This window comes from Tamandua tetradactyla, chromosome 2, assembly GCF_023851605.1.
Source record: "Tamandua tetradactyla isolate mTamTet1 chromosome 2, mTamTet1.pri, whole genome shotgun sequence".
Classification (NCBI taxonomy): Eukaryota; Metazoa; Chordata; class Mammalia; order Pilosa; family Myrmecophagidae; genus Tamandua; species Tamandua tetradactyla.
Window position 1 is genome coordinate 142,596,988 of NC_135328.1, and position 16,824 is coordinate 142,613,811.

Consider the following 16,824-nt stretch of genomic DNA (forward strand, 5'->3'; position numbering starts at 1 on the left):
ACCATCCATTACCAAAACTTTCACGTCAACACAGAAAATCTGTACAACTCAGCAATTCACTCCCCATTCCCTATCCCCAAACCGGCCCCTGGTAACCTATGCTCCAAATACCTTCATTTCTTGAAATTTTATGGCACTTCATGGAATCTTGTTATTTTATTGTTTTAAATAATAATTATTTTTTTAATTGACAATTACTGCCACCTGCAGATATTTCCCACTCTGAAAGTCTAGTTTCCATTCGGTGAATTAGTTGGTAGGTTGGGTTGCCCGTAAGCAGTTTTTTCTGTACTCGTGTTTGTGTCTCCATTTGAGACATAGGCTATTTTGAGATTCCTTTAAAGAGATACTAGGCATCGTTTTAAAACAAACAAACAAACGAAACACAGCACACAACTAAAATGTTTGCACGGTGGGTCCTAAGTGGTCACTCTGGATTAACTTGATAATCAGTGACACTGGGAATGTCCATCACTGGATAAGCTAAATCACTGGTTACTTTGTAGACTGCTCTTTGGTGCTCCTATTTGAGCACATTTAATTCTTGGTCCCGTTGGAGGTTTTCAAGGGCTGCATTGTTCCATGTTGCCAGGACAACCCGTAGCTCTCAGCCCTGGCTGCCGTCACAGTCCCCTGGAAGGTTTAAAAATGCTGATGCCAGGCTCTACCCCGGATCAAGGCAATCAGAATGCCTTGGAGAAGTCCCAGGTGAATGTTACACATGTCCATGTGGCGACACTGTGGAAGACTGCCTGATGAAGAGGTCTGAACGTTTTGCCCTATGTAGTGCTGACAGAAACACCCATAGGCGAGATCGTGCTGTCCAGATGAGTTTATGGTATACAAATTAAGAAAGCTTCTAGGAAAGATGAAGGTCCGTTCCCTTCTAATTACAATGCTGTTGCTGACCCAGTGCTTGAAGTTGTTATCCCGAGACTAATGACAGGCTTCTGCTGATTCGGTTACACCCCATCACCCATCTGCCCCCTTGAGAGCATGCTCTGTGCTCCCCGGACAGGTGTCCACAGGGAGGGCAGCAGTCTGCAAACAAAGCCCATGGCCCACTTGGGGATGGGTCAGTGGCCTCCTCCTCTTTGAGCTTTTACCAGCTCAGTTCGCTTACCAGAGGCAGCAACATTCTGAGACTGGCAACATGAGAAGGTGGTGGAGACTTTAAGGTCTTTTTAAAAAATGTTTTCTTTGGAACACATCAAGGGTTTATCTGGAAAGATGTGAGCCATTATAGATAGGTAGGCAGAAATATAGATACTAAATATAGATAAACTGATAGGTATATTTGGGTTTTATAGCCCAGCATTATTTCCACTTACATTTGTATGACTCTCTCAGGACCCTGTGATTTTTCCCTGCCAAAAAGCAAATGGAGAACTTACATCGTGGCTTTGATAAACTCTATCTTTCTCAATTACATTTCTTCCTGCTTTTGTTCCGCTTTCTCATCTTGGAAACATGTTCGGCCAACAGCCTGCCGTAGATCCTGGGAATTTTCCATCCCTCCCAGCCTCCAGGCCCTGTGTTGCTCTCTGCCCCGGCTCTGTCCTGAAAGGGCAGCCCGTGTTTTCCCAGGTGGAGCTGAGGCTTTGTACACACAGACCCGTGCACATGGTCCCGGCTTGGCTCTGATTAGCCTTGAGAATCTGAATGCATGTGAATGCAGGTTTTGAGATAGGGTTAAGGTCTATCCTTATATATAAGGTAAAGGTAAAAGTATCGAAATGCCATTAAAATCAAATTAAAAACTTTTTTATATGTTGACTTCTTTTGTCTTTTTAGTAAGAATGACACAAACCTTTTACTCTGAGTGAAAATTTCCTTTGCTTTTGTTATCTTAATAGCAGATTTCTAGCCTATGAGACAGTTCTTTTGGAATTAAACAATAAGAAAGATTTAAACAGAATTTTTGAAGTTCAGAATAACAAAAATTTTATAATAAATATAGAAACAACCCATAATAGATTTAATCAATATTTAATTGCCATGACATGGCTCCCATAATCCATTACTTGTGCTGATCTTTTTGTTATTTTAAATTTTTCTTGAGTTGATGAATTTCTTATTGAAAAAAAGCCTTAAATAAACTTTCTAGCTAATTACATCCTTTTTTTAGGCTTTTTAATTTTTTTATTTGTGGATGTATGTATACATATATATCATAAAATTTCCCACCTTAACCATGCTTGAGTGTAGACTTCAGTGGCATTAATCACATTCTGTGCTGCCATCACCGTCATCCATTAACAAAACTTTTTCATTAGCCCAAGCAGAAACTCTGTACCCATTAAGCAACCATTCTCCCTGAGCCCTAATCCCTCCTGATAACCTCTAATCTACTTTCTGTCCCTGTGGATCTGTTTATTCTAGATATTTCATATAAGTTGAATCATGTAGTATTTGTCTTTTCATGTCTGGCTTATCTCATTTAGCACCATTCTTTTTTTAAAACCCGTGAACATCTGGGCATACAGCTGTCCAAACTCAGCCAATCAGGACCTGCCCTGACAAACAAAGGACCCCCCCCCCACTGCACACGGCCCGTAGCTACGCCCACTGCACACGGCCCGTAGCTATGCCTCCGGCCCTAAAGCACGCGAACTCCTAACCTACCCCAGGAGGCCCTGTAGGCATCGTCAGCACCCCCACTAGCTAGCCTTTATCTAACCCGGCCGCTCCTAGGGGGGCGTGACTTCCCTGGCTCACATACTGAGCAGCCGGACCTGGGAAACTCACCCTGGGACAAGAAAATTTTAAACTTGGACCCAGTTTCTCTGATTTCTCAGTCAGCTACTGTCTAAAACCTGACAGTCATCAAGTCAGCTGGCACACTGGCTTATCAAAGTTATAGTAGGAAATATGCATATTCATTCCTATAACCTTTTCTCCCTGGTTCAGTATTGAATATAGAATAACATTATTCTAGAATACATAGGAAGCTGGGTCCTTTGAGCAAGTCTGGGTGTTTTAATTCTCTTTGAGAGATTTTGTGCATTTTTATCACTGCATTATGCAGTGATTTAAATATGCAGTGATTAAGAAAGCAGGAACCGTGTGGGTGAGCCTTACCTTCCCCTGCAGTCTGTTCCACCTTGCTTGTCTCAACCTGATCTTGGTTTACATTCTCCCATTTGTCTTTTGGGGTTTAACTAGCGCTTCTGCTTTTATAGGGCACACCTGTGTTTGTGCATGCTGGCCCCTTTGCCAACATTGCTCATGGAAACTCTTCAGTGCTGGCTGATAAGATTGCGCTGAAATTGGTTGGTCAAGAAGGATTCGTGGGTAAGTCATTTAAGTTTAGTGGCTGCAGAATATTGAAGATTTTTAAGTGATGGTTGCAATAGAGTGATATCCATACTAACATGAATGTATCTTCTTTAAAATGTCCTTTTCATAGACAGCCTCAGTCTTGCCCTTAGGTCTGATCAATACCAGTGAAATTGTGTCACAGTTCAATGTGGAGTCTGATGTCAGGTCATGTGGGTTGAATATAAGCTCTGACCCTTACTGGACTAGGGACCTTGGGCACATTTTTATTTACTGCTGAGCCTCAGTTTGCTTATGTGGAAAATGGGGATATAATATAGTATCAACTGTATAAGATTATTGTGAAAACCAGATGAGATTATTCCTTCAGCAAATTCTTACTGAGAACCTATCATATATGAGAGGCACATTACTCAGAGCTGGGACACAGCAGTCTGCAAAAGAGCCCTACCCTGTCCTGCCTTCCAAGAGCATACTGTCTAATGGTATATCGAAATTAAATGGGAGAAAATGCTTGTTAAATCTTGGCCATTATCTACAGTAATAATCCTACTAATAGTGAAATCACTTCTCTCTTCCTTACATCCTAGTGTGTTTTGTGAATTAATGAAAGGGAAATTCCCAGCCATTAGAATTGGAAATTTTGATTACGAAGAAATTTTTGAATTGTTTTGATTGCGGCCAGGAAGCTTTCCTTTGTGGCACTCATCTCACTTTGATATTTGTTGACTATTCCAGCCAGAGGAAGGGGGCACCTGCCATAGCTTTTGCTCATTCAGTGCCAGCCTCAACCCACCCATTACATTAAGGCTGTGAGAAAGATGAAAGCAAAAAAAAAAAAAAAAAGAAAACATTTCTTTAAGAACCCCTTAATGTGACATGTAAGGGGTCACCTTGACAGCTTTCTATAAGTCAACAGGTAATTCCTATAACCACATGTCTCCCTGTAATCAAGCATAGCCATCGCTTCTTTCCTGTTTGACATCATCCTTTTATGTCCAGACCTGGGCTCAAACTCAGAAGTGAGTTATTTTATTAGAAAAGATTCTGGTGGACAAAAGAACTTGACTTTGCACTTTTATGCTCAGACCTTACAAAGTCCATTCAGGGTTATTGAAACCAAATTAGGAATTCCATATTGATACACAGTCAGGATCGAATGGCAATTTATGTAGTTGCATTCCTCAAAGGTCTGAATTATATAAAGTTCTCATGTTCTTTACTGCTTCAGTACCAAAACCTCTGTGAGAGTAGTTAGATGGGATGTCAAAATGGATTTGCTTGATTGATCAGATGTAATATACAAGGTGGCTGGGTAAGGGCAGGCATTGAAAAGTTGGGTACTTAAGTGAAGTGCTGGTTCTAATACATTAGCTCTACAATAAAGAAAAGATATTTATAGAAGAAAGCACTCTATTTATGCTGACAGAGCTTGCTGCCCCTGCACCAATTCTTGCTTTGTCAAATGCATTTTTAGAATGTGTTATAATGACAAAATAATTTTCAAGGTAAATGCTGACGGTGCCTGCAAGGCAGACTAACTCTCTGTGTGGCCTTGAGTAAGCCTTCCTTGTGGACACTCGTCTGAAAATCAGAGTTTGGGCCAGGTGCGAGATCAGCCATGCACCCTGAGTTAGGAGCTGTGGGACAGTGCCCTCACTGATAGTAGGACAACCTTCTCAGACTCTGGTCCTTCTCTTGATAAAATGAGAATACCTGTGGTACGGCATTTTAATGGATATTAAATGAGAAAGCACTTTGCAAAACATAAAAAAAAGATATAATTCTGCCATTGTTGTATTTTCTTAATCAGTGAAACAAATACCATACGATAGGGTGGCTTAATATCAGGGTGGCTTATCTCATGGTTTCAGAGGCTAGAAGGCTTACTACCTCTCAGGGTCAATATCTTCTGGCTAACCCACAACCTTTGGGGTGCCTTGGGTACAGTGCACATGGTGGCATCGTCTCTCTTTTCCGGGTTCCATTGATTTCCAGCTTCTGTCTGCTTCATGTGGTTTCTCTCTGTGTCCATTTTCCTTCGCTTATAAGGACTTCAGTCATATTGGATAAAGGCCCACCCTCATTCACTTTGGCCTTACCTTAACTAATAACATTTTTAAAGGTCTTATTTACAGTTCCCACAGGGCCGGGAGTTGGGACCTGAACATACCTTTTGAGGGGTATGAGTCAATCCCCAACAATGAAACTGCTGATCTATTTCCATGGTCCTTTGTAGTCTAAAGGGTTGTAAGTGGGAGGATCTGGTGACAAGGAAGTCTGCTCATTGGCACGTGGTTAGAGGACAGGCTCCAGAGCTTTTCAAATTGTGTAACCCCAAGCAAGCTAATCCTCTGCACCTCAATTTCCTTACTTGTTAAATAGGGCATTTAAAAGCACTTGCCTTGTAGGTTTGAAATGAAGATGCAATGAGGTAACATGTTGAATCCTGACACACCACTTGGTAATTCTCCATAATTTTAGCCATTCCTCCTCGTTATTATTGTCTCACTTATTGATACATGATGACGGATGATGACACTTACTTTTTTATTTACTCTCTTTTTTCCTGACAATGAACTTAAAGTCCTGCCTTATAGAAAAATGAAGAATAATTTCTAGAAATGCTACTTAGATATAATTTATTGTGTAACATCTCAGGTTTTGCTTGGCCACTGTCAGGGGTGCACTCTATATCCCACCAGCTCTGGTGGAATGAGGAAGCCAACTTTCTTTGAAGAAATCCTTTCTCAGGCTCTAACTTTGTCAACCCTTTTGGTCTAGCCTCATCCTTTAGCGTGTGGGAGCAACTGGTACCATCATGGGCCTCAAACAAAACTGAAATTAAAGAAGTCCCATTTTACCATCCTTCTGCAGAAGTTAAATCCAGCAGGATCAAGGTTTATTGCAAGTCTGAAGAGGAAGTTATGTTCTTAGAAAAGTACTTTATAGGGCATCTTAATGACCTCATAGATAAGATATAAAAACTCAACCTCACAGGAAAAGGATTGATCATTTTGATTCATTTAAAATTAAAAAAAAACCATTGTGTTTGACAAAAGGTACAAGGTTAAGGACAAGTAACAGATTGAGAGAAAACATTTACAAAGATAAGACAAATGATCAGCATTTAGAATATATAAAACACCAAGAAACAGATTGGTAGGAAAAAGACAAATAATCCAATAGAAAAATGGGCTAAAAATATAAAAAGGCTATTCACAGAAAAAGAAGAATCTGGCAGAATTTCCAGCAAAACTGAAAATGAGCAAATGATCCAGCAATTTCCCTTCTGGGTAAACTCTAAGAAAGAAGTAATGGAAAATATTTTTAAGTCCTTTGTACTAATTTACGTCAGTACATATTTATTGACCTTTCTGCTATAGCTGCAGTAATGTATGCTAGGAACTGGGAATTAAAGAGGATTAAGACATGTTCCTTGCCCTCCAGTAGTTTATAATTGGGTATGAGAGAGAGATAAGCAAATAAACAGGATTTCAGTGGTGACTACAATGTAGTTATGAGATTAAGTATTATATTTAGAGATGATGGAAATCTCCTGGATAGAATTTTCTTCTTATTACTAGTCCATTTAGTCTGATTTTTTATGCTATCCCAATACACATAAGGAAGGAATTATTTTTCTGCTTTGCAATAATTATTCCAATATTCTGTTTAGATTTAAAACAGAATGACGTTTATTTAATAATTGCATGAATGTGTCAGGGTAGAACAAAACACTTCATGAGAATTTTTTTAAGGTGCTGTGATCACCGTATAGCTTTCCGTTTCCCTCTCTAGTCAGTAGTCCCCTTGGGAGTTCATTTAACTTCCACTTACTGCTGTAAAGCAAACATTTCTTTGGCATCAAACCCTAATCATGTGTTATTTTGATAGAAAGAAAAATCGGAAAGAAAAACAACGTTGAATTCCCAGGGTTGTTGTTGTTATTTTTAATTATCTCACATTCAAACTATTTGTAGGAATGTTAAACTTACACATATGAGGTGGATATTAAAGTGTGCTTTCTGTACTTTTAATTTGGTATGATTCCATTTTTCGAATGGGGACCTTGCTTTAACTGGGAAGTGTAGTGCTGCACTTTGAACTTGACATGTCTCTACATAGCCAGAGGCTCTTAACTGAGGATTACCAACAACACAGGGCTCTAGGGATATGCTTGGGGGCCTACAACCCCTCTTTCATAATGAAGTATAGAATAACCCCCCCTCCTATAATGAAATACAGCATTATTTCCCTTCTCCTAATTGAATACAGAATTATATGTATGCGTATGTCATTGTCATCTTGTTTATTTATTAATTTATTTGCTGGAGAGGCTCCATGATGCCACAAGGATCAAGGGCCACTGGTGTGTAGCTGGGGACTGATGGCTGTTGTGTGAATAACCTTATTCACTTTAAAGTGATCTGTGGGAGGCTGGGCAGGCTTTTGATGCGCTGTCCACGTTTGGCATTTATTATCCTCATCCAAAAGTGCTTGTCAAGAAGTTATCGAATTGGCTGATGTTTTCGCTTGGTACGCAGGCGTCATTCCCTGGGTGCTTCCTAGGTAAATGCTACATGCAGCAGAAGAGAAATATTCAACCAATATGCAATTAAATCATGCACTGGCCTGTGCCTTGAACGCTTCAGGATTAGAGACAGAGTGAGCAGACCTAGCACTTTCCAGGCAAATTAAGCTGGATTGGGAAACAAAGCCTTGTTAGTATTTTCATTTCCTGAACAGTTACTGAGGGCCAGACCTGTGCTAAAGCCTTCGTAAATATCCTCATTTAATCCTGAAAGTATTTCTGTAGGGTGGGTGTTTTCCCCTTCTTACAGGCAATGCAGCCAAGCCTTGAGTTGACATAGCCTTTAAGTGGTAAAGGAGATGCAGACATATGTCTCAGTCTTCCTAATGTGCTGATAATCATTTGGATATCCTGCTGTAAGTGGCTTTCTCATAACTTTTCCTGGTTCCTATCCATCCCCATTTGAAAAAAGGAACTCTTTTAGTTGACCTTTCTGCAGTGAAGAGTCACTTTAAAAATAGTACCAATATAACTGTAATGTGCCCATCCCATAGCAATGGTGAATTATTTTCGTTCTTTTTTGCTCTTCCCTGTCTACTACTTAAACAGATCTTTCTTCCAAACAATTGCTGATTAAAGGTGCTGTGTCTCAGCCATCTCTTGGTGTTCCATTCTGACCACAGTCAAAATTCCTGCATTGGGGTAGAAGAAAACTGGACCAAATGAAGCATTCCTATAATTTCATGCACCCTTAAAGAAATCTGAGGGAAACTAATCTTCCAGCTCTCTCTAAACTGTAAATCTCCCAGAATTCCCTTGGGTTACAGTATTTAGAAATAAAGGGTCTCATCCCAGGCTCTATTTTTGTTATCATACTTCCATTTGTTTTATCTTTAGTGATTGTATTCATAATTAAATCAAGGATGAGAAGTGCTGGCCTATCGGAGACCCTGGCCAAGGGTCTTGTGCTAATGTGGGAAGAAGCCACTAATCAATGGGTAGGGTTTTTTAGCCCCATATTCAGGAAAGCCCAAAGGCTGTGTTTATTGTCCCAGGAGTTCAGATTCCTCTTACATGGCTTGGTGCCTAATCTCATTCTCTGTCTGCTCTGGCTCTCTGCTGTCTTTACCTTTTCCTGTGCTTTTGTATTGAGTCTTTTCTTTCATCAGCTGGTCCTCTGTCCTTAGAAAAAAAATAACTGAAATATAAATATTCCAGGTATACAGTATTCAGTCAAATGTGCAGATTAATATAACACCCATGTTCCTACCACTTAATTTTATCAAATCATTGCCTATTGTTCTATGTGCGCTAGGTTTTTCTAAAGAAGTAAAGCATTAGAAGCACAGCCCAGATCCAGGACCCTGCTACATCCCTGTTCCCTTTTCTGCCTGCCTCAAGGGAGCCTCTGTCACAATTTGGGGCTTCTCACTTCCAGGCATGCTTTTATACTCTGACCACACATGTATATATCCACAAAAGATTCCAGACATTCTTCATTCACAGTGCCTTTAATGTCCCAGGCCAAAAAAATAAAAAATCGGTAATACTTCCATTTATTAAATGGTTTGGGCCAAGTAACTTAATAGGATATTTATGTCCCAATAACTTCATGGCTATTTGGAAAAATGAAAGAGAAATTTATACATTAGATTGATAGAGAAAATAATATTATTTCATTCTTATATCACCACCATAACTTATTAATGGGATATGTGTCCCTGTCGGCCACTGCACTGTGTCTCAGACCTTGAAGTCAGAGTGGACAGCCTCATTTCCTATTCCACAGTGAATTTCACAGAGCTTTTTGCTTTTTGCTGTAGCAACCACCAAAAATGCAGCTTCACAAATATATGGTGTCTTTGAAAGGAATATACAGAGATCTAACATTGAACCTGATCAGGCTCCCTGGACTGAGAGGTGCTTGCAACAAACTACAACTGTCAAGTATTGCTGTGTTTTTCTCAAATGTTTAAAATATCCTCTAATGCCTCTGGGTTCACTGCGATGCCCGGGGTTGTCTCAGTGCAGTCTGTGAACCAAAAATATGCAGAATTGTTTTTGTTCAATTGTTTTATCTGTTTTTTTGTTTTGTTTTGTTTCTTCACGAGAACAAGCCTCAGGATCTAGGGCTTGACCTGTTGATTTGGGTGTCCTAGTGTTTGACACATTATCAGGGTTTTCTCCGGTTGTAAAGTTTAATAGCTCCATATTTTTTTCTCCTGTCCCTCAAAGGACTTTACCAATACTTTCTTTTTTTTTTTTTTTTAAATATTTTTATTGAGAAATCTTCATACACATAGGGTTCTGTGGTAGTTAGATTCAGTTGTCAACTTGGCCAGGTGAAGGCACCTAGTTTTGTTGCTGCGGACATGAGCCAATGGTACGTGAACCTCATCTGTTGCTAATTACATCTGCAGTCGGCTAGGAGGCGTGCCTGCTGCAGTGAATGATGTTTGATTTAAATTGACTGGTGCTTAAATGAGAGAGCGCAATGTAACACAGCCTAAGCAGCTCAGCATTCCTCATCTCAGCACTAGCAGCTCAGCCCAGGCCTTTGGAGATGCAGAAAGAAGTCACCCCGGGGAAAGTTATTGAAACCCAGAGGCCTGGAGAGAAGGCCAGCAGAGACCATCCTGTGCCTTCCCACGTAAGAAAGAACCTCAGTGGAAAGTTAGCTGCCTTTCCTCTGAAGAACTAACAAAATAAATCCCCTTTTATTAAAAGCCAATCCATTTCTGGCGTGTTACATTCCAGCAGCTAGCAAACTAGAACAGGTTCATACATAGTGTATGATCACTGGCTCACAGTATCATCACAAAGTTGTGTATTCATCACCATGATCATTTTTTGAACATTTGCATCACTCCAGAAAAAGAACTAAAAACAATAAAGAAAAAACTCATACATCCCATACCCATTGACCACCAGTATTTCAGTCTACCCAATTTATTTTACGCTTTATTCTCCCTATTATTTATTTATTACCCTTATTTTTTACTCATCTTTCCATACCCTGGGTAAAAGGAGCATCAGACACAAGGTTTTCATAATCACATGGTTAGGTCGTAAAAACTATATCATTATACAATCATTTTCAGTTTTATCTGTTTGTAATTTTATGTATTAATAAATGTTATCACGTGCATTGTTCTATTATGGTGTCCACGAACTTTTTCTGTAAAGGGCCACATAGTAAGTACCTGAGGCTTTGCAACCATTGCATCTCCCAAACATACTCAAGAGTGAAGGCGTCCACAGACAAAACGAATGAGCGAGGCTGCGTTCCAATAACATTTTATAAATGGACACTGAGATTTGAATTTCATATAACTTCACATGTGATGAAGTATTATTCTTGTTATTTTATTTTATTCTTTCCCAGCATTTTAAAGTATAAAACTGATTCTCAGCTTGCAGGCTGCACAAAAACAGGAGGCTGTCCCATTGGCCCACAGGACTCGGTGTCCAAGCCCCTGCTCTGTTACTGGCTCTTTCTGTTCAACATGACATTTTTGCATTTATCCCTGAAGCTCTCATCAAATAAGCCTTGTTTTGGCTGCATTGTAGTCTTCCTTTGCATGAAGGCACCACATCAGCTATAGAGATTAAAACAAATTGCTCTCCAAAGTTGTTGTACCAGTTTATACTACCAGCAACTGTTTCTGAGATTTCAGATTTCTCTACATTCTTCCCACTACTTGTGGTGGTAGGTTTTTTAAGTCTTGCTAGTCTCGCGGGGGTGAAATAGTCTTTCATTAGAGCTGTGAGATTTTGCAGACCTATAGACATTTCAGGACATTTGTGAATTGCCTATTTTATATTGGGCTTTTTGTCTTTTTCTTATTAATTTATAGAAATTCTAAACATGAACACTTTGCCATTTATGTGTTCCTGGTATATTCTCTTTGTGTTTACCTTTAAAATGTGTTTATTGGACCTTTCCTTGCCCATCCTCTCCAATTTCAGCTTTAGGAGGCATTAAAAAAAATCTTATGTATTGTCTTATAAAGTTTTACTATTAGATTTAGGCCTTTAACCATCTTAGAATTTTCTTTAACTCGTACAATTTATGGGGCTTTTCTTCCTCAGTGATAACTGACAGCCCTCACTGCAAATCAAGAGCCAGTAGGATCTACCAACTAGAAAGGGGCGGCTGTTCACTTTGAACCTGACCCTGGGACTGTCATTTGATCCCTTCTTCCTCTCGTGAAGAGGGTCACCCCTACGCTGTCCTTCCAAGGAGAAGGAGCCCAAAGAATGGTTCTTCTAGCTCCTCTCAGTATCCACGGAAGTCAGGGCTCTGCTCAGTGAGGGAGTATAAGAATCATCTCTCTCTGGCACTTCACCTTTGATTCACCTGGGAGTGGTATGCTGTCTTCCCGAAGAAGTCGAGGGGTCTCCTCCCACTGCCTTATGTCAGTCCTGGGAACCATGAAGTCTGATTCTGAACATTTGTCATAAATGGTCCCTTGGAGTTTTAGGGGAAAAAAAACATTTTATTTTATGATCAAATTCTACTTTTCTGTTTACTTCTAGTTTTATAAGATGCTTTCAACAAAACACCTTTTCAGTGGAGATTCTCCATTTCATCTATTTTCTGGGTTCCATTTGTATTGCTAATGTGTTCATTAAATATGGAATTATTCCAAAGGTAGTACTGAGATAAGGAAGACAACCTGCACTGGTCAAGATAATGGCAATTAGAGGAACCTCTCAACAAGCATGATGATAGCAACTTTCTAGAATTGATTTTCAGAAGGAAAACACAAGGCAAATGACGATTCAGTAATTACCTTTTCCCCATTCATTATGGTAGAGAAACTGAAGGCTTTATATTTAGAAATCTGGTTTCTGTTTGTTCACTCCCAGTCTACTTGGGATCAAATATTCCATCTAATTAAAAAAAAAAAAGCAGTAACAGAATTTCTTAATTATAGGTCACCGTGTTACCAACAAATTTTACCTCTTGATTGTTCAAAGCCTCAGTGGAGTTAAGTTAGAGCAATATTTTCTGGATTCATTTTGCTGCCAGTATAGTTTATTAGTCATTTTCTGCTATCATACCCAATGAAGTTAAGATAACAGAGATGATTTTCTTCAAGCAGAAAAAAAATCTCTGTGTTAGATTGCAGGCTCCAGTCAAATGGATTGGGTTGCCCTCTGCCTTTGCTGGCTGTGGCCTTAGGTCACTGAATCTTCCTAAGCCTCGGCTTCCCCAGACACTACGTCAAGGCTTGTTCTGAGCATGCTGGAGAAACCACAGAGTTGGGCACAAACTGGAGAGTCCACGGATGTGGCCACTATGGCCACTTTCAGATACAAAGGATTTCCACATACTAAATCACTCCTCCGCATGACGAATGTCTGTGTGAATGCACGTCTAACATGTGCCAGCGTTTTTTTGTTTTTTTTTGCATGGGCAGGCACCGGGAATCAAACCCAGGTCTCCAGCATGGCAGCCAGCTTTTCACTTTGACTGACTCTGTGTCCTTCCATACAGAGGCCTCTGGGAGCTATGTCCGCAGAGGTGGACCTAACCCTCCGAGAGGTCTGACCACTGGAAAGGCCCTCCCAGAGGTTAGGGAGCCCTTCTAGAACACTTTGTGTAACTGTGGTGTCGTCATCAGGAGGTGTGGAGCACTGGGGGCCAGCGACTCCCTGCGCCTGGTGGCATTCCAATGCACTTGTGCTCTCGCCTACACCCCGCACGGCTGCAGAATGCAAAAATAGAAGAAACTAAAACATGAGAGTGGTTGAGAATTTTGCAGTGCCATTAAACATTCAAACCGGAAACACATGGTCTGTCGAACCAAGAGGCACATTTAACACCTCATATACACTCTGGTTGCCAAATAGGGTGTTAATCAAGCATGAGGGATTTGGCTCCATATATGGGAGAGACCCTCACTGCCAAGGAGAAGGAGATGGGAAGAAATTTGTGATTTGAAAAAAAATGAAAAAGTAGCTAAGTTCTTTAGTATATGTAACTTTTAGTCAACTTTGTACAGTCTGTATGTCTACGTAATGTAGCATCGACTACACGCTAAATTTATTTTCTTTGCTCAAAGTACTAATCAATAATACAGAACTTAATGGGACAGCTTTTATAAATATGTTTCTTTGGATTGAATTTTTGCAACCTGTCTTCTTAAGTAAAAATAAGTGTCATCTTTTTTAAAAAAAGTTTTCTGTTGTTAAAGATAACATATATGCAAAGAAAAGAAAAAGAAAGAAGCAGAGTGGAATGGTAACCCATAACAAACTCTAAAATCTGTTCTGTATCTACTTATTGAAGCATACTTTGAAAATCATTGCTTCAGAAAGTATCAGCTTACAGGTCCAAATCAAGAGCACTCTTGAAGAAAAATCATTAAGTAAATGTACTGAGGTGGGGAAATGGGAAGTTTGGGGTCGTGGAAAGGGGCTGGTAATGAATGATGATCAGGGTAACACACGTGCTGAATGGCATCAGTCCTACTCAACTGGTGTGCCTGGGAGTGGTTGAGATGGAAACTTTATTTTATGTTTGTATGTTTCCACAATTAAAAAAAGAGAGACAGAGACAGGGCACCTAAAGAGACAGTGACAGTTAAATGTAGTCTGTGATCCTGAACTGAATCTAAAAATGGAGGAGAAAAGACCCCAAAAGGAAGTATCAGGGCATCCTCCTGGGACCACCCAGCCTCCCTCAGGTCCTGTGCCTGCCCCTTCGTGGGGTCTTTGGTGGAACCTCCACATCTTACCAGCCGCTAAGCCCTGGCTCATCCTGGGATCCTTTCTCTTTGCTGTGTGCACAGGCCCGTAGCTTTACAACATCTTTGTACTCCTGTCCCTCCCCCTAGGACCTCTCCCCTGACCTCCAGGTTCCCGTGTCCATGTGCCTCCTTGGACCTAAGGGACATCTCAGACTTCAGATTTCTGAGCTGTATTCTTTTATTAGAGGAGTTGTAAAAAAACCACGCAGAAAACAGGAGTTTCCAAATAACCTTTCTATTATATACACACATTGCCTTAGTGTGGTATGTTTGTTACACTTGATGAAGCAACAGTATTGTAATTATACTGTTAACCCATCATTTACATTAGGATACTTAGTTTGTGTTGTACAGTCCTATGTTTTTTTATTATAATTTTTATTCTAGTAACAGATAGCCAACCTATAATTTCCTGCAGTAACCACATTCAAGCATATAATTCAGAGCCATGAAGTTCCTTCACAGTGTTGTACTACCATTACCATCAACCATTTCCATCACCCCAAAGAGAAACTCTGCTGCAATGGAGCACTAACTCCCATGTCCTGCCCCTACACTGGCCTCTAGAAACCTGCGTTCTAGTTTCTGATGGTGTGAATCTTGCTTATTCTAATATATCAGAGCTTCATTCCTTTCTTTTCTTGATTAATGTTTTAATTTTTTAAACATAATAACAAACAATCACAAATATTCTTACCATATGATCATTCCATTCTACATATATAATCAGTAATTCACAATATCATCACATAGTTGTATATTCATCATCATGATCATTTCTTAGAACATTGGCATCAATTCAGAAAAAGAAATAAAAAGAAAACAGAAAAAAATTTCATATATACCATACCCCTTATCCCTCCCTTTCATTGATCACTAGCATTTCAGTCTACTACATTTGTTCCCCCTATTTATTTTTATCCATATGTTTTGCTCGTCTGTCGAACAGGTAGGTAAAAGGAGCATCAGACACAAGGTTTTCACAATCACACAGTCACATTGTGAAAGCTATATCATTATACAGTCATCTTCAAGAAACATGGCTGCTGGAACACAGCTCTACATTTTCATTCCTTTTTATAACTAAATAATATTCTATCAGATGTCCGCACAACATTTTTTATTTATCCATCCATCAGGTGATGGGTTGCCTCCATTTCTTGGCTGTAAGTATTTCTCCGCATTCTCTCCAGGGCTTGTTATTTACCATTTTCGTAGTAGTAGCTATTCTAGTGGGTGTGAAATGGTGTCTCAATGAGGTTTTGATTTGCATTTCCCTCATGAGCATCTTTTATGTGCTTTTTGGCCATTTGTATATTTTCTTTGGAGAAATGTCTATTTGAGCCTTTTGCCCATTTTTAAATTGAATTCTTTATCTTTCTGTGGTAGAATCATGATTTCTTTATATATTTTGGATCTTAAACCCTTATCAGCTATGAGGCTTCCACATATTTTATCCCATTGTGTAGGTTATCTTTTTCCTTGCATGATGAAGTCCTATTTGTCTGAGCAGGAGTTTTTCCTTTTTGGCTTTCATTTGTTTTCTTAGATGTGCACATTCATGCCTTTCTTTATATTTGAGAAATTTTCTGCTATTATTTCTTTGACTATTTCTTCTGTCCCTTTCTCTCTTTCTTCTGTAATACATGTATTGATATGCCTGGTGGTATCCCACAGTCTTAGGCTCCACTCATTTTTTTTTCTTTTGTTTTTCTTTCTGCTTCTCAGCCTGGATCATTTAAATTGTCTTATCGTCGAGTTCACTAATTATTTCTTCTGCCACCTTCAGTCTTCTCTTGAAACCCTCCAGGAAACTTTTCAGTTCAATTGTTGTAATCTTCAAATCCAGCATTTGTTTGGTTCCTTTTTAACATTTCTATCTCTTTATTGATAGTCTCATATTGCTCATTCAATCCCCACCCCCCATAATCCTTTAGGTCTTTCTCTGTGTTTGCTCTTTTCTCCTTGAGTATCATTTTTAAAAACCTTTGTCCAGTAGGTCTCAAGTCTCGTCTTCTTAGATGGTTCTGGATTTTTTATATTATTCCTTTGTATGGGCCATCATTTCCTGTTTCTTTGTCTTGTAATCATTTATTGCTCACTTTTCATTTTAAGTTTTCACAATATTAACTCTGTGATTTAGAACTTGAGCTGTCTGTTCCTTACATCTGTAGCCAGGTAGTGTACAACAGAGATTTCCTGGAGTGCAAGGACTGACAAAATAAACAAACCAAGGCCAAAAACAAAACAAAA

The 16,824-nt window shown here is 39.5% G+C and overlaps 1 protein-coding gene across 4 annotated transcripts in view; it reads left to right on the plus strand.

Annotated features, from left to right (window-relative positions):
* MTHFD1L (methylenetetrahydrofolate dehydrogenase (NADP+ dependent) 1 like) overlaps positions 1-16,824 on the plus strand; it is a 226,996-nt gene that overhangs the window by 104,239 nt on the left and 105,933 nt on the right. For 3 of the 4 annotated variants that reach the window (XM_077149268.1, XM_077149267.1, XM_077149269.1), the window contains exon 20: positions 3,183-3,294. In XM_077149268.1, the coding sequence (XP_077005383.1) occupies positions 3,183-3,294 (112 nt within the window). Of the gene's footprint in view, positions 1-3,182; positions 3,295-6,063; positions 10,053-16,824 lie in introns of those variants that run through there. The other variant, XM_077149270.1, reaches the window with a different exon arrangement.